The sequence below is a fragment of the Mesoplodon densirostris genome, chromosome 3 (assembly GCF_025265405.1).
Source record: "Mesoplodon densirostris isolate mMesDen1 chromosome 3, mMesDen1 primary haplotype, whole genome shotgun sequence".
NCBI lineage: Eukaryota > Metazoa > Chordata > Mammalia > Artiodactyla > Ziphiidae > Mesoplodon > Mesoplodon densirostris.
Window position 1 is genome coordinate 150,396,359 of NC_082663.1, and position 18,618 is coordinate 150,414,976.

The 18,618-nt window shown below is 46.1% G+C and overlaps 1 protein-coding gene across 1 annotated transcript; it reads left to right on the plus strand.

Moving 5' to 3' along the window:
• The first annotated feature begins 3,742 nt into the window (after positions 1–3,742).
• Positions 3,743–14,833, plus strand: LOC132487037 (zinc finger protein 77-like). Its single transcript, XM_060094598.1, has 4 exons — positions 3,743–3,799; positions 11,530–11,656; positions 12,706–12,883; positions 13,289–14,833. The coding sequence occupies exons 1-4, from the start codon at positions 3,797–3,799 to the stop codon at positions 14,541–14,543; spliced, it is 1,563 nt and encodes a 520-aa protein (XP_059950581.1). The 5' UTR covers positions 3,743–3,796; the 3' UTR covers positions 14,544–14,833.
• Positions 14,834–18,618: the final 3,785 nt, after the last annotated feature.

An 18,618-nucleotide genomic window follows, 5' to 3' on the forward strand; every position in this document is an offset into this window, starting at 1 on the left:
CCTCAGAAACAAGGAATTATCTGACTCAAAATAACAATCGTGCCATTGTTGAGAAATCTTGGAATGAACATATACACCCTTGAGAGTCTATAAACAGACACAAGAATATAATAAAATACTGTATATGATGATTTATGGCAAGAGATGATTCAATCTCAGCCCTCTTTCTACTACATCCAGATAAATTCCAGATGGGATAAAGATTTAAACTTAAAAAAATAGGGACTTCTCTGGCAGTCCAGTGGTTAAGACTCCACGCTTCCTCTGCAGGGGCATGGGTTCTATCCCTGGTTGGGGAACTAAGATCCCACATGCCGCAGGACATCTAAGCCTTTGTGCTCTAAAGCCCGTGCACTGCAACTAGAGAGATTGTGTGCCACAAGTACTGAGCTTGCATGCTCTGGAGCCCATGCTGCAACAAAGAGTCTGGGCGCTGCAATGAAAGATCCCGTGTGCCACAAGGAAGGTCCCACGTGCCGCAATGAAGACCCAATGCAGCTAAAAAAAAAAAAAAAACAAAAAAAAACCGAAAACATCAGTATTTCTGTATACTTAGGGAGTGAAAGTCACGACATCCAAAGAAAAACTATAGGGCCTCCCTGGTGGCGCAAGTGGTTGAGAGTCCGCCTGCCGATGCAGGGGATACGGGTTCGTGCCCCGGTCTGGGAGGATCCCATATGCCGCGGAGCGGCTGGGCCCGTGAGCCATGGCCGCTGAGCCTGCGCGTCCGGAGCCTGTGCTCCGCAACGGGGGAGGCCACAGCAGTGAGAGGCCCGCATACTGCAAAAAAAACAAAAAAAACAAAGAAAAACTATAAATAGAATGATGACAAGATTTGAAAAAAAAAGTAAAAACGTCATAAATGATGAAAGACATAATAACTTGGAAATGTTTTCAATGATGTCATAGCAAAAAATGCAATATCATTAATAGTTTTTTTTTTTTTGGCTGCATTGGGTCTTCGTTGCTGCGCGGGTGGCTCTCTGCAGTTGGGGCGAGCGTGGGCCACTCTTGCGGTGCACGGGGTTCTCATTGCAGTGGCTTCTGTTGCGGAGCACGGGCTCTAGAGCGCAGGCTCAGTAGTCGTGGCGCATGGGCTGAGTTGCTCCGTGGCATGTAGGAGCCTCCTGGGCCAGGGCTCGAGCCCATGTCCCCTGCATTGGCAGGCAGACTCTTAACCACTGCGCCACCAGAGAAACCCTAATTAATAGTTTTAAAAGCGCTTATAAATCAGAAGCAAAATGTTAAAGTCCAAGAAAAATGTGCAAAGCCTGTGCACAGAAACTTACAAAATCATAAATTACAAAATGCCCTATAAAGATAACGAACATAGATTAGTTCCTCAGGCCCAGGATGGATTGTAGGAATAGATACACTTACTAACCACTAAAATTACCATTTTGGTTTCCTTGAGGGGTATTGTTGGGGAAAGGTCAAAGAGATGCTTCTAGAACTGTTCCTTAAGATAGTAAGCCTGAAGCAACACCTCACTCATGGAGGAATTTCAGAAGTTAGTATTGCCATCAATATACTGAGAGATGCAGGGACTTTCTTTTTTTAACTACCTTTTCTTTAATTTGAATGGTTGTTATAAAAGCTATGGAGGTTGAGTTTGGAATATCACAATCTTTTTTTTAAGGTTTTTAGTTTTATTAAAGTATAGTTGATTTACAATGTGTTAGTTTCTGCTGTACAACAAAGTGATCCAGTTATTTATATATATATATATATATATATATATATATATATATACACATTCTTTTTCATATTCTTTTCCATTACGGTTCATCACAGGATGTTGAATACAGTTCCCTGTGCTAGACAGTAGGACCTTGTTTATTTTATCACTGATACATTATTATTGACTAAAGTCCTTGCAGGCTAATGCTGGAGTTACAACCTCAGCCACATGTATTTTAATTGGCAAACAACCTGATACCTTATGAACCACATACACCCAAATCTGGTCATATGATTTAAAACCTATTTGCAACAGAACCATCTCATCATCCTTCTGGGCAACACCTTGGACTGTTGGGAGCTTCTAGATTCAGCCACCCATAACTGAGGCTTTAATTGTGCCAGTTAAGTCCAATGATGGCAGTTTCAGAGAGGCTGCCATCACCTTTGCTAGCTGTGCACCTTGATTTGAAAGGTATTTGCAAGTCAAGCTCCCAGGCCCACAATTGCCATCGAATTCTGCAAGTGGTTCAGCCGCTATGGCTCTACCATAGAGCCACAAAAATTGGATGCACATCAACCCAAATGGGTATCCACTGGGAAAGGATATCCCAGTGCCATATCACCCTGGGCAAAATGGCCCTAGAACCAAGCTCTCAGGAAGCTGCAGGATTCATCATTTAAAAAGTATGTTTATGGGAATTCTCTGGCGTTCTAGTGGTTAGGACTCCGTGCTTCCACTGCAGGTGGCACGGGTTCGATCCCTGGTAGGGGAAGTAATATCCCACATACCCCATGGTGCAGCTGAAAAAATAAAAGTATGTTTAATAAAAAACTAATCTATACATAAAGAGAAACTTTATTCACAAAGATTGTTGCAACGGGGCTGAGGCTCGGATCTCAGCGATGGGTCAGCCTCTCCAGCCACAAAGAAAAGGGCTTTTCTAGTCTGTGAGGAGGGGAGGAGGGAAGTTGGGCGAGTGCGGGCGGTGCGTGGACTGCAGGTCAGTGTGGCTGGACTGGACAGGGCTCCCTAGGTGGCCTGTTCTCTGGAGAAGCTGACCAAGGGCTTGCTCTGAACCTCAGGGTTGCTCAGATGTGGGGGCGACCCAATGGTACCCCCCTCCTGTGGGGAGGGAGCCTGATGCTGTGGGGTAAGAAATGGGACACAGAGAACTTGGTCAAGCCCAGATATGCGGGCGGGTCAGGAGGGCGGTAGGTGTCAAAGGTCACACGTCAAACCCGGCCGGATCCTGCCTTACAGGCGAACGTTTCTTTGTTCTTAAAGAAAGGGCACAGACCCATGGTGACCTTTGACCCCGGGTCGACCATTGACCCTGGAGGTCACCAGCCTCTCCCGGCCCATCTTGTCCAGTCCCGACTCTGGACAAGGGTCTCTCCGCGGGGAAACTGATTCAGGACGTCCCGGTCCGCGTCCGCCTGCCCAGGAACAAGTTCTGCTGGGAGCCTACGCCCCGGGCTCAAAAACCGCACTTCTGCCCAGCTTGGGGACTTGACCAAGGTCCCAGCTTATCACTGAGGCCTTAGGGACTATAACACTGTCCAATCAAGGGAGACGGGGGCGGGGCCCGGGAAATAATCAGAAGCGCTAGGGTGGAGCCCGTGAAACTGGGCGGAGGGACGGGGAGGGTCTGAACAACTGTCCAATCAGAACCCGGAAGCTTGTCCTCGCTCTATACATTGAGTCCTCAATAGGGTGAGTGACTGGAGTACCGTCCAATCAGAGCGCCGGTTCTCGGAGAACAATCCAATCAAGGAATGCGGGGGCCGGTTCTGGAGTCCTTTTCTAAAGGGTGCCGGGGGCGGGTCACGGAGTAGTGTACACTCAGAAGCCCCGGGGGGGAGGGCTTGGAGCACCGTCCAATCAGAGGGCGGAGGCCCGGAGCTCCGTCCAATCAGGGTTGGGGTGGGTGTCCTCCCAGCCCTCCCAGCCCTCCCAGCCCTCCCAGCACGCGCAGGCGTCGCTCTAGGTGGATCTCGGCGCTCCTGCGCGCTTGCAGGGCGCGGACCCAGGTGTCAAGTCTTCTGTGGCTGTCACCGACCCAGATTGTGGGGCCGCGGGAGGACGCCCTGGACACCCAGGACCTGGGCGGAGATGGTGAGTGCGCGGGCCGGGGCCAGAGACCGGAAGGGGCTGATTAGGACCGCCTGGGAGCTGAGGCAGGCCCGAGTCTTCCGCGCCCGCTCCCCTGGATTCCGACCCGAGTCTCCCCCTCGGCCGCGGGGTGGGGTCCCGGCGTCCTGTCTTTCCCGTCCTCTCGTGGGGGGCAGGGGAGTCCCGACCTGAGTATGCGTCCCTTGGGGGTCCCAGGGAGGACCGGGTGGCCCGGGCAGTGGTCAGGGGCGGGGGTGAGGGAACCCGCCGTGACCTGACAGATAAAGTCAAACCCTTATTGGGTAAGGAGAGACTTTATTCCCGTTAAAAAACAAAATTCAACTGAGTACATTTTGAAGCTCTTACTGGCTGTATGCAACAATTCATGAATCTGGCAGCTTCCCATCCAGCATATCTATAAGGGCGCTGCCAGGAGCTGTACGGAATGAAAGTCTTCCATAGGCAGAGGGAACGGGACAAAGAAAGTAGCGAAAAGTGGATTGTCTGTGGCCAGGTTACTCTACGGAGGGCAGGGGTCTGTCAGGCAGATCACTTCACTGTGCTGACCAGGTAATTCCTGACTGACTGGTTTCAGGTTCCGTTTCTGGGAGAGGCTGAAACTGTAATTAAGTCTCTGTTTGGTGATTTGGGACTTAGCATAACCGATTCCGTTTGGGGCTGTGGTCTTGTTTTTAATATTCCAAAGACTTGGAATAGGGACAGGCCTCGGATCCCACAAATGTGCCAGGGTCTCAAACTAAACAGAAAAGGGCTATGGGTGAGGAGGGTGAGAGCAAGGCTGTTTGACAGAATGGGGCGTCCCTGCGGTCAGCGCATTCTCAGCCCGGGGTCGGGGAGGGGGGCCGGGGGGAGGGTTTGCTCTGCAGCTCAGTGCTTCTCAGTGGGGGGCGGGGGGAGGGAGTGGTGACCCAAAGTCAGGGGCCTGTGGGTAGACAGGAGCCTAAGTAGAGTTTGGGTAAGAAATGGGTGATTGTGAACACTGGGTCAAGCCAGTGTTAAATAAAAATCCAAACTTCCTAAAGGCAGACTTTCATTCAAGTGATTTCCTACAGGGGGAGAAGGGTCTGCTGCACGAGGCACAGGGGGCTCTGCAGGAAGGGGGATATCTGACCCCAAGATCTGCAAGCGTCTCAAGAGTTGGGCAAAGAGTTTCTTTTACACAGAGGCTTAAACAACACCAGGAGGGACCAGGTGAGATGCTCAGATAGCAGAGCCCTGAGGCCAGCCTGTCCTTAGGGGTCTGTCGGCTGGCTGGGGTGAGGCCTGGTCAGGGGGAAGGAGAGGAGCTGAACCAAAGTTTGGCCAACAAGCATTTGTTCTGCTTGGTCAGTGGGGGGAACCGTTCCGCTAATCACTGATGAGGTGGAGACGGGGCTTTGAGGGGACTGCGTCTGGCCTTGTCCTGGATAAACAAGGGGCCTCCGTGTGAGTCTTATCTGAGTCAGGTGGGGCACGGGGGTGGTTTCTTGCAGCCTGCCGTCTTCCAGAAGACCAAAGGGTGGGGGGGTCCTTTCACCTTCCATCGAAGTTTCCAGGAGCACAGGGCTCAGGGAGTGTTCAGCATTGTCCCCTGACACCTGTGAGCTGCCTCCTCTGGGTCCTCCGGGTCAGCACTAATAGCTTCCTTTCCCTAATCCAGCTTCCGGTTTCAGCAAGTGTAAAATTCTGCATTCTTTCTGCCTGGTTTCTTCTCCTTAGTGAGGGTAGTAAGCATCTCAGGTCTTTGCCCTTTCCTGCTGACTTGTGTTATTCTGGGCCTTTGGGCCTTTGGGCCCCCAGATGCCTCTGGGGAGAAGTGTCTCAGTACAGAAAATGTTTTCTCTTCCATTAGGATTGCAGGAAATGCAGGCAGTCCCACCCCTTCATGCGAAATGGATGGAGATACTGATGAAAAAGATGCATAGGAATCGTAGTGACTCTACCATGCAGGGTGCAGAGTTCTGACACTGTCTGAATCTGGTCCACTAACTGTTATTACCTGGACAACAGAGATGAATGGAAATTCTGTGGCATCTGACCAGTGCTACTGAGACTTGCTCACTTCTGATTAGATGAGTTACAGTTTGTCATCATGAGGATATTAGTGAACTGATGCCTGTCTTCTGAAAGTGGTGAGCAGTAACCCGTTGCTCAAACCATAAAGGTCCCCTAGAATTTCCCTCTCCTACATTATCCGTGAACGCAGGAGGAAGCAGTGATCCTGCAGGTTCTCATTTACACACTGAGACAGGGGTCTTTGTCTCCTGTAAATGACCCACGGTGCTTGAAGTAGATGCATCACCTGGGGCTGGGACAAGCTGAGCCTGTGAGGGAGGTGAAGGAAGGTGCCCTGGGGTCTTGCTGCCACCCCTCCCCACACATGTAGCCTCCAGACCGTAGAACCACCACAGAAGGAGGCGTTAATGGCATGAGCATGGGGTAAGGGATCCACCTGCAGAAGGGCTGGGGGTGGTTTGTCAGCCGGGGTTGTGTTGCCCTCAGCTGTTTCCTGACCTTTGCTTTTGGCCTTATCCAAGGAGTTGGTGAATTGAATGTGATGTGTGCACCCTGAGTGAGCCTGTGAAGGTCAGACTTAGGGAAGGCTCCTTGGGCTCAGCTGCTGCTAAGAGGGTTGATGAACTGGAGAGCTTCTCTGGGTCAGAACTTCAACTTGAATGTTTCCTCTTGGGTGAGAATTGAGGTCCTCAGGAGGGGGCATTTCCACACTGAGCTCAGGCGCTCAGTCCCTTCCCCTGCCCTGGGGGCGCCCAGCCAGGCTGTGTGTCGGCAGGGGGATCCCAGTCCCCCAGCACGGATGGCTTTGACCTTCTGACTTGGGGTTTCCTTGTGCACCGTGGGCAGCAGGCTGCTGATCTGAGCGGCTCACACTTGGCTGCTCTTCCCTTTTGTTTCTTTGATGGAATCTTGTGTCATGTGACTCAGTGTGAGTACTGAAGACTTTTTTTTTTTTTTTTGCGGTATGCGGGCCTCTCACTGTTGTGGCCTCCCCCGTTGCGGAGCACAGGCTCCGGACGCGCAGGCTCAGCGGCCATGGCTCACGGGCCCAGCCGCTCCGCGGCATATGGGATCCTCCCAGACCGGGGCACGAACCCGTATCCCCTGCATCGGCAGGCGGACTCTCAACCACTTGCGCCACCAGGGAGGCCCACTGAAGACTTTTGAAGTGTAGATTTTTATTCCTTTGGTCAGTTGGTAGCACTTCCCAGTGAGCGGCCCCCAGGGTGCCTATCGTCCTGGTCTTTTTGGTATTCTTTGCAGCTTTACACCTGTCCCTCATCACCAAGCAGCGTTTTGATTTTGCTTCTGCTGAATCTGCAATAAGTGAATACGACCCGTACCACACCAGTAATGGCACACAGAATGCTTCTACGTGGTTCTTGGCCCCAGTCTGTTTCCCATGTGCTGGTTTCAGAGGAAGGGAGTCACCAGGTGGTATCCTCCATCCAGTTCTGTGGGGCTTGGGTTGTCTCATGGTTAGTTTTGATTTATCAGCAGTGCTATTATTTATACTCCTTGATTTTTGTCTCCAAATGCCAATGCAATATAAATTTTTTAAATGTGGAAGGAAAATTGAAGGATTGTCTATTATGGATATTTTCAAAATGCTAGGAAGTGTGGATGGAGGGCTGGAGTCTAGTGTTGATTCTACGCCATTTCCAGCACTTGGAGTATTACTGACCAGGGTTCTTGGACTTGAATCAACAGAAATTGATAAGAGGCCAGACACGAAATTCCAATCAAGGCTTTATTGGGGCTCCTGCAGCAGCAGGAGGGAGCGAAAACAAGCAACAGGTTTCCTTGCTCACTCTGAGGAGGGGGTGGGGGTGAGCTGCGTTCTCTTATATTGGGTGGGGGGGGCTCTAGTCCAGCAGCTGTGCCGGAGGGGTGGCTTGGGTGGTGTGCCAACCCCCTTGGTGGTGCTGTGTGCCAGGCACATGGGCAATACCCTGCTTTTGCTCTGGACTCCTCAGAAGTGGCAGTTGGATGTTTGGTCTTTTTATATCTTCTTGTTCCTAATTTGCCCCAAGCCTGCATGCAGTTTTTTTAGTCCCTTATAGTTTCTTTGTATTTTGTTGCTGGAGGAGATGGTTGTCCAGTTGCAGACACTGCAGCAAAGCTTCCCAGGTTCCAGCCTGGCTCAGGAGTATCCAGCTTAATTTTGTCCATCATAATGTGCAAAGTGAGATCTCCTTGTGATTGTATATTGGTTTTTCCTGTTAACCATTGGGGTTGAGCACTTCTTATACGTGGTGTTCATCTTCTGTGAAATAGTTTTCAGTCATCTTCTCACCTGTAATTCATTTGTATATTTAGTGATTTATTATACTTTCTTTACATACTCTGGACATTCAACCTTTTTCATTTCTCGGTATGGCAAATATGTTCTCTCAGATTGTGGTTCATCCGTTCTCTCTATTCTATTTGATGGACACGTCTTAACTTTAATAGACTTGACATCCTCCATCTTCCTTTGTAGCTTACTCTATTATTCCTCTATAAGAAAACTCCCCCAATTGTCGAGTCATAATGCATTTTCCTGTAACTTCTCAATGTGTTCTACTTTCGTCTCTCATAGTTAAGCCCACAGTGAATTGGTTATTGTACATGCAGTTATAAGGGAAAAGATTTCTTATTCCCCTGTAGATATCCAGTGGTTACTGCCCCATCAAAGTGTCATCATCTGGCCCCTGCCCAGCATCAAGTGCTCTGGTGTAGATCCACGTGCTGAAAACATGTGGGTCTGTTTCAGTGTGTTGTGGTTTTTTTCCCTTGGTGTATTTGTCCAGCCCTCTGTTAACACCATCCTGTCCTAATCACTGCAGCTTAAGAAGTTTCAATGTCTGTTAGGGAAAATCCCACCACCTTGTTCTGTAGAAAGTCTTGGCTATTTTAGAAGTTTGTCTTCCATTTCAGTTTTTAAAAGTAGTTTTTCTTAAGATCACACAAAACAGAAACAACCCCCAGAACAAAACCCAAAGCAAACCTTCAATGGAATTGAAGATTCAGTGGAATTTTCTTAAACTCTTGACCTGTTTGGGAGAAGCTGACATCATGGTGACATCAAGTCTCCTTACTGAGAATGTGCCCATCTCTCCATTTCTTTCATTTTACTGTGGGGTCGTTTGATAACATTTTGGACTTTATCCACAAATCAGCTTATATCCTTAATTAGACATAATTTAGGGCTTAAAGAAAATTATTTTTGGTAGCAATTAGTTTTAAAGGTCTAATATTTAAATTCTTTACTTTTTGGGGGGGGGGGCACACCGTGCAACATGTGGGATCTTAGTTCCCCAACCAGGGATCGAACCCTCACCCCCTGCATTGGAAGCATGGAGTCTTAATCACTGGACTGCCATGGAAGTCCCGAAAATTTTTACTTTTCAATTGCTTGTTTCTAGTGATTCAAAATATACCAAGATTTATTTTTATGAGTTTGTATACTGGAAACTTACTAAAAATCTGATTCTGTGATTATTTTCATATTCTTTTGGGGCATGACATACACAAACATTTGAGCAATGAATAAAGGTAAATGTTTTCTTCTATTACAATATTTTTTTCCTGGTGAAACTTACTCTATTAGTTTCCCCTATTAACAGTTTTTTTAAATCAAGCATGTACTACAGGTCAGCATTAGAGAGATTTCTGTGTCTATTATTATTGAGAGATCAGGGTGATAAATACATTTGAATACTTGAAAAGATTCTCTGAAAAGAAACAAAACTTGAAATGTGGTTTTATGACATTTAGAAGACCTCAGTTATTAAACAACTAAAAACACAGAACACAGATTTCCTTGGTGGTCCAGCAGTTAACACTCCACGCTTCCAATGCTGGGGACGTGGGTTCAATCCCTGGTCGGGGAACTAAGATCCCACATGCCACGCAGTGCAGCCAAAATAAATAAATTAATTAAAAGTAAAAAAAAAAACAAAACACAGAACAGAAGATAAACAGGCATTTACCACCCTCATTGTCTCCAGCACATGACATGTGACATATTAAGGCATCTTTTGCTCCCATCCTGGTATATGCAGGTTAAGAGACAGGCTTTAAATAGGAACCAGCACTTCTGCTCAAATGCATTGGGCAGATTTGTTTTTTATATTCTTCCATTCCACACACCCTGAAAGCTTTCATGATGAAGCACATCTTGACCCAGAGCAACCCAGTGGTGTACACAGATATTTGTTTAGTAAAGAGGAGCAGTTCCCCATTGAACAGTAGGAAGGAATGACAAGATTATGTAAAAAAGTTCCAAGACTGGTATTTCAGTTGCTCTCAAGAGATTTATGCTTCAGTGATAAGGAGATAGACGAGATGAAGACTTGATTGACGATGAGATTCCATTAACATGGATCCTGCTGGGGAATAATTGTTCATCGGTATTTTGCTCCATTGGGATGAGAGTTTGAAAAGCACTTCATATGCCTTAAAAAACAAAAATCACATCCACTAGAATAAGATCATTTAACTTAATACTGATTATTTATTATTTCCCATATTTGTCCATTTTCAAAGCTCAACAAGCTCCATAAAGTACATAGAAGAGTGACCTACCTGTTATTAAGGCAGGTGTGTGAAAATAGTGTACTAGAACTACATCTTTCATGAACTGTCAGCTTGCAACATTTATTTATTTATTTATTTATTTATTTATTTATGGCTGCATTGGGTCTTCGTTGCTGCACGCGGGCTTTCTCTAGTTGCGGCGAGCGGGGGCTACTCTTCATTGTGGTGTGCGGGCTTCTCACTGCAGTGGCTTCTCTTGTTGTGGAGCATGGGCTCTAGGCACGTGGGCTTCAGTAGTTGTGGCTCACAGGCTCTAGAGAGTAGGCTCAGTAGTTGTGGCACATGGGCTTAGTTGCTCCGTGGCATGTGGAATCTTTCCGGACCAGGGCTCACACCCGTGTCCCTTGCATTGGCAGGTGGATTCTTAACCACTGCGCCACCAGGGAAGTCCCCAATATTTCTTGAAAAATAATAATTCGGTTCTTTTTTCTCCCTGTTAAAGTCAACTTGACTCCATTACCATCAGATCCTTCAACAGCTCTTGTTTGTGGGGCCTCTTCCTTGAATTCCGAGCACTCTGTTATTTATTTGAGAGGCCCTGCTGGCTTGACAGATTCCTGAGGAACCAGGCCTTTTCTTACCCAGTGGATATGTCAGGCCCTGGGCCCTGGACTGCCTGTATACCCTCAGTGTCCGTCTCATCCTGGCAGGGGGTCGTATCTCTGCCTCTGTCGGATATGAGGGAGCTAGACCAGACTCCCTGCTGCTGTTGCCTTCAAGTTAAGCGTTATTCAGATCCAGCAGCACTGACGTTCTGTTTCCGGTTCTTGGAGGTGACAAGGTAGTAATAACTTTTGACCAAGCCAGGTATCCATTTCCATGTTATCTGAATGATGATTTCATTTTTCAGTCTTTACCATACCTTAGGATATACTCTTTCAGTAAAAACAATTCTTTCTAATTATGTGTGTGTGAGTATTTATCAGGTGTTGCTGTTACACTTTGCTTCAGTTTCCAGCACTTACCATCACTGAGTAAAATGCATTTGATTGGCTTGTGTGTGTTCATTTCCCACAAGAGTGTAAGCTCAGGAGTCCTAGGAATTGAGTCCGGTTCCCGACTGTCGGCCTCCCCATCCTCCCACACATGGGGGTGAAGAGGGAGCCTTGCTGACACGGAACCTGTGGCTGTTTCAGGACTCAGTGGTGTTTGAGGACGTGGCTGTGAACTTCACCGCAGAGGAGTGGGCTTTGCTGGACCCGGCTCAGAGGAAGCTCTACAGAGACGTGATGCTGGAGACCTTCAGGAACCTGGCCTCCGTGGGTGAGGAAGGCTTCCTCCCTGCACTTAGTCTTTAGGGAACAAATATTTCTTACGATTGTCCTTTCTTATTAGGGACAAGGATGGGAACATGTTGGAAAAAAGACAGACACAGTCCAACCTTTCATGAAACCTACCTAGGGTCAGGTAGCTTTTCCATGAAAACAAAGTTTACTGTATTGATTGACTTTTTGTCACTCTTGATTAAAATCCCGAGGGTCCCGAATTTTATAAATGTGAGCATAGTCTGCAGTGTCACCTAGGGCAGTAGGAGCAGCATTATGGTTTTCACCCTGTGAAAGTTACACTGTGATCGGTATACATTTGACGTGATAATTTTGCTGCAATTAAACCCACACTTACCCATTGTCAGTGGCTTGAGGACCAGAGAATTGACCCATCTCATGGATGGCTTGTTGTCCTTCATCCTCCCCATGCGGAGCTTTTCTCCATGAGCAAGACAGCAGCCACACACCATCTGATCTCCCAGTGGCAGCTGGGTCAGTGGAGATAGGCTTCCTCTAGGGTCTCTGTGCCTGCGATCACCAGGAGGGCACACCTCTCAGGAGGAGAAGGTTCTGGATAAGGGAGAGATATTTGGACATAACTGTTAGAAACATGACTCGATCTTTGAGAAGGTGATGTTTGTCATTAACCTGGCTTCCCTCTTGGAGTTTTCATCCATCCTTGCCCACTTGGGAAGTCTTTCTGTAGCTCCTCTTACAAAGGGAGCATTTGGGAATGTGCATTTTACCCAGTTCCATCCTACTTTACTTTTCTGAAAATATTGATCTCGACATCAGTCTCCATTCTTTTTGAAGTATCTCTTAGTGAACAAGCTGCCACCTTGACTCATTTTTCGTACGATGGCCAAAGTTCCAAGTAGCCAGGGTCCTCAGAGTTTTTCTTTGTTCCCATGTCCATTTTTCCTTATAAAATTTGTTTACATTTTTGGGTCAGTATATGGAAAGAAATCTGCATATGGTCTCTTTTCTTTCCTTTATCCCACCATTTCTTTCTCGAGGATTTAGTTATGTTACCAACTGTTGCAGGTTCTTGCCCTCACGTTAAAACCAATGGATCAAGTCCTCAATGGGATATTTTGGAGAATGAATTATGCCATGAAAAGAAAATAGTAAGATGCACAAGAAATGATTCCTGTTCTGTTTTTGGAGAAAACTGGATATTTCATAACATCCGAGGTCACCAAACTCAGGAGAGGGATTTCAGGTGAGTGGCACAGCTATAGGGGAAGGTGGATCTCTGCAGACTGTTAGACTAACTTGAAACTAAAGAAAAGGTATAAACCTAGCTAAACAATTTTGTACTTAGAAAATTTTCACAAGAGAATACTTTCATAAATGTGAGGTATCTGAAACATAATTCAGTTGGAAACAACGACCAGGAAACCCTGTATATAAGAAACACAGAACGTTATGGCTCTATCTGAGCCCTCAGCCAGAGCATTAAGCTTGTTACGTGTTGTCACAATGCAGACAGTGCCTACAACATACCCATTCCTTGAAAATGGCAAATACATAGTGAAAATAATAATGAACAACCATCAATAAATCATTAATGAGGAAATCAGTTATAATCATTAATCCCTAATACGGTTCTTCCCATTTTGAACAGAAATGGTTTGGTGGAGAATCTCTGCAAAGGTAATGAAGGTCATCAATGTGGAGAAACCCTGAACCAGATTACACATGTTACTGTGCATAAGGGTTATCTGACTGGAATTCAGCCCTATAAATGCACTAAGTGTGGAAAAGCCTTCAGGGATCGTTCTTTCCAGAAGAATCAGCAAAGATCTCACCCTGGACGCAAACCTTATCCATGTGAAGAATATGGAGAAGGCTGCAGCTGTGTCTCGTGCCTAAATCCTCCTGGGGAAACACACATTGTAGAGAAACGTGATAAACATCAGGATGCTGGGAGAGCATCTAAGAGATACGTGAAGAGTGGCAGTAGTCAACAGCCTTTAGAGTGTAAGAAGTCTGGAAAAGCTCTCGCTTGTCCCTTATCCTTTAAGGCACGTGAGAGTGGTCACCATGGACAGAAAATCCATGTGTGTAAAGTATGTGGGAAATCCTTTATGTATTATTCCTACCTTGCACGGCACGTGAGAACTCACACTGGAGAGAAGCCCTATGAATGTAAGGAATGTGAGAAAACCTTCCGATATCCTGCATCCCTGGGAGAACATGTGACGATGCACACTGGGGAGCAACCTTATGTGTGTAAGGAATGTGGGAAAACCTTCAGTTGTCCCAAATACTTCAGAAGACATGTGAAAACACACAGTGGCATGAAACCCTATGAATGTACGGAATGCGGCAAAGCCTACAGTTGCTCCTCATCCCTTCGAGAACACTCACGAACACACAGCGAAGAGAAACCCTATGAATGTCAGCACTGTGGGAAAGCCTTCAGGCATCAGCGATATTTTAAAAAGCATGTGAGAATGCATAGCGGAGTGAAACCCTATGCATGTATGGAATGCGGGAAAGCCTACAGTTGTTCCACATCCCTCCGGGAACACGAGAGAACACACACTGGGGAGAGGCCCTTCGAATGCCAGCACTGCAGGAAAGCCTTCACTCGCCACGCCTCCCTTCGAGGACACATGAGAACGCACAGTGGGGAGAGAGCCTACAGATGTACACAGTGTGGGAAAGCTTTCTGTTGGCCCTCATCCTTACGAAAGCACGTAAGAATGCACAGTGAGGAGAAGCCCTACGAATGTCAGCAATGTGGGAAAGCCTTCTGGTACCCCGCAAACCTGCGAGGACACATGAGGATACATGCTGGGGAGAAACTGAATCCAAGGACCATGGGAGAGACTTCATTCTCTCTTCAAACTTGTAATGTGAGCAGCACACTATAGAGGAAACTTATGAAAGGGAAAATGTGGGAAAGCCTTCAGCACTTCACTTACTTTGTACATGAGAACTCAGAGCACAACAGAAATCTTTTAACAGAGATAAATACGGTTTTGCCTTGGTAAGTGCCTCATCCTGAATAGGGATCCCAGTGTATTAATTTCTAGCTCATATTGCTGATCTGAATACTTAAGATAATAACTATCTCAATATGTCTACTTCATCTGTACTACTTATATTTTTTATCTCCAACTTTAAATAATCATACAGTCATATAAAGCTTGCCTCATTTCCATTACAGTGTCTTTTTTTATTTGGCTGCCCTGCTCGGCCTGTGGGATCTTAGTTCCCTGACCAGGGATCGAACGCATGCCCCCTGCAATAGAAGCACAGAGTCCTAACCACTGGACTGCCAGGGAATTCCCATTATGATGTCTTTTGAACCCAGGGGTGATAAGTGGTTTTCAGTTTTTGGTTTTTTTCATGTGTAACTTGGTATAATTTTTAGATGAAAAGTTTTTGATTCTTACTTTGCATTATCTTCCTAGTATGTGATCATGATATGAGGTCTGTATTGTTGAAATGTCTTTCCTGGCCCACTGTTACAGATACTGGAATTTTCTGACTCAATATTTACCCTCCCCTTGCACCTTCATTACTGAAAGGTGTGTCTTCCAAGTTATTTGTTGCTAGCAGATACCATATCTGTGTTTCTCAGAGAAATTAGTAATTGTGGAAGGTCTTGGAAAATAACATTCTCGTCTTATTATGTTTGTAATTTGGCCTCTGTTCATGTCCATGATCTTGGTTGGAAATCGGACATGATAATTGAGTTAAGAAGTGCAACTTGCTGGCATGAAGATGAAAGCTCCTGTCCAGAATGTTCTACTGAATTGTGCTGTCAGCTTGGGTAAGGTGGGAAACTGTATATCCAGAGTCCTTTTGTTAGTGGTTCTGAGGAAAGTTCTTAAGATGAGGAAGAAGCATGAGGTCTGGAAAGCAGAAGTGAGGAAACCATGATTCTTAGGTCTTCTGTACCATCAGGAGACAGAGATGCATGGCAATCTGGTGAGCCTGAGTTCCAGCACCGGTTTTTGACTTCTGGCTCTGCCCATGTGGAACAGTCCCAATCAGACATGTTTGATGAACCCAACCCTGTGGATTTCTGGCTACAGAATCTGATCCATGATGGGGGTTTATAGATGTTACATGTGGAAGCCAGGACCCCTAGAAAATGGAAGAGAAAAAGTTGGCGTCTGGTTTGATTACTTACTTGATTGACCTGGCTGGTGATCACGAGCTCCAGCCTGGTTGCCCAACAAGCCCCTGTGCACTGGTCTGTCTGTATATGGTGGTTCCAAACCCTGGGAGGAATGATTTCTTCACTGGTGCCTTCCAAATCTCATATGAGTTAAGCTGTTGGTGAATTGTAACCTGGAATCGTAAAGACGGAGATTCTGGGAAACATACCTCCCAGCCTTACCCTCAGTGAAACAACAATTCAGCAGAAACATATCTACCTTTAGATTTCATTGACCTTTCACAGTAGTACCAAGGAATGTAGCACAGTGGGGATGAGAGGGATATGGAGATGGAAGTTTCATTCATTCATTTATTCCAGGGAATATTATAGCGGAAGAGTAAACTAACTATTTCAGATAACACTGGAAGTTGATACCTAAATGGATTATTAAAATATATACAAATGTGTGGGACTTCCCTGCTGGTCCAGTGGTTAAGACTTCACACTCCCAATGCAAGGGGCACGGGCTCAATCCCTGGTCAGGGAACTAAGATCCTGCGTGCCACATGGTGCAGCCCCCCACAAAACATACATATGTATATACTGACTTCAGTAGTGTGTCCTCCCCCGCCCCACCACTGATTTCATGTCCACCTGGAATCAGTGACACAACCTGATTTGGAATAAGGTCTTTGCAGATGTAATCAGGATGTGGTCATATTGGATTGGTGTAGGTCCTAATCCAATGATGTGTATCCTTATAAAAAGTGGGAAATTTGGGCACAGAGACCTGCACAGGAGACAGACACGTCTTCACCGTGTAAAGACAGAGCAGAGATTGGTGTGATCTCTGTACAAGCCAAGACATGCAAAGGATTGTTGGCAACCTCCAGAAGCTAGAAGATATGCCTAGAACAGGTTCCGCCTCAGAGCCTCCAGAAGTAGCCAGCCCTACTGACCACTTCATTTCGTACGGCCAGCCTCCTAAACTGTGAGAAAATAAGTTTCTGTTGTTTAAACCGTCATGTCTCCGGTGCTTTGTTAGGGCAGCCCAAGCAGACTAATGTAGTTCCTAAGGAGGGAGTGGGCCTTGGATATTTGAAGGACAGCCAGAGGCCAGTGTTTCTGGAGCAGAGTGAGCTGGTGGCAAGAACAGCAGGGGTGAGAGGAGAGCAATGGCAGTGGGTAGGCACATCATGTCCTGATGCACTGACCTGCCGTGGTGCACTGACATTGGCCATGAGTGACATAGAGCCTAAAAGTGGCCAGATGAGGCAGCTTTACAAAGTCCCTGTGTTACCTGAGAATAGACTCTAAGACGTTGTCACTTAAGGTGGTGGATCAGATGGGGTTGGTAGCAGTGGCAGTGATGTGCCAGGTTGGAGCCCGTATGTAATTTGAAGTAAGAGCCATCAGAATTTCTTGATGGCTTGAAGGTGGGGTGAGAGGAAGAGTCAAGAGTGGCTCTATTATTTTGTGCAGGAAAAACTGGCATGATGGTATTGCCATCAACTGACATGTAGGTCATGGGCAATGGAGAAGAATATTGGTGGAGTGTAAGGAGTTGAACTTGGAGTGTGCTGAGATGACGATGAGATCAGGGCATACTAAGGCAGAAGGTAAACTTATGAGAATTTTATTACAATTTAAAAAATACTTTAGGGACTTCCCTGGCGGTCCAGTGCTTAAGACTCTGAGCTTCTACTGCAGGGGGTGTGGGTTCGATCCCTGGTCTGGGAACTAAGATCCCACGTGCCCCGTGGTGTGGCCAAAAACTAAAAATAAATTAAAAAAAATAAAAACATATTGTAAGAGAATGTTATTACAAACATTGGTCCCAATGGCAAAAATGTGAAAAAAAAAAAGCTCCTAACAGTTGAATCGGTACATGAAAATGATATAGTCCTACAAGCATAAAAATAGATTAATAAAAGTGCACAAATTACCAAGCTGTGGATGGCAAAACATTTTTGAATAAAAGACACTTGATAGGGACTTCCCTGGTGGTCCAGTGGTTAAGAATCCACCTTCCAATGCAGGGAATGTGGGTTCGATCCCTGGTTGGGGAACTAAGATCCCACACGCCGAGGGGCAGCTAAGCCCAAGTGCCACAACTAGAGAAGCCCTTGTGCCGTAACAAAGACCCAGCGCAGCTAAAATAAAAAAATAAATAAAATTTTAAAAGTGGACTGTTAAAGCTGATATTTTTTTAAAAAGACACGATATAAAATGATACATACCATTTGACTCTATTTACTTGAAATATAAAACAGGAAAAATTATTGATGAAACTAAAAGTAACTGAAAGGAAATGATTTTTAAAAGTTTGGGATATTGGTAACTGTGAGAAGGCAGGGTGGGGCTTCTGATGGGGCATAAACCCAAGTGGGATGTGGGGGGTGTGACAGCAGCCTCCCTGTCTTGTATGGATTATGACATCAGGTGTTAAAAAAAAGGAGACATCGGGCCCAAAATATAGTCACTTGTGCTGAATCCCATGTCAGCAAGCCAAAACTTACTACCTAGCCAAATTGCACTTTCAGTCTTTCCCAGGAGTGTGACCTTTAACCAGTCAATCTGGGTTTTCCTGCTCAGCACTAGTGAGGTAATCCCCTTGATAGGCCCCCTCCATCCCCCTTAGGAGGGCGGCATTGCCTGAAACCATGCATTCTTTGCTAATAATTTCCTTTCCACTTTTGAAAACCTTTCCTATTCTGAAGCTCATTGGTGCGCCTTTCTACTTGCCATATGGGATGCTGCCCTGTTCAATTGTTCAATAAAGCCAATTTGATCTTTAAGTTTACTCAGTGAATTTTTGCTATTTAACAGATTTGGTG

Excerpts from the sequence above, each read along its gene's own strand:
- LOC132487037 (XM_060094598.1), top strand. Across the intron at positions 11,657-12,705 it reads CAGGAACCTGGCCTCCGTGG|GTTCTTGCCCTCACGTTAAA; the intron begins GTGAGGAAGGCT and ends CAACTGTTGCAG. Across the intron at positions 12,884-13,288 it reads ACTCAGGAGAGGGATTTCAG|AAATGGTTTGGTGGAGAATC; the intron begins GTGAGTGGCACA and ends CATTTTGAACAG.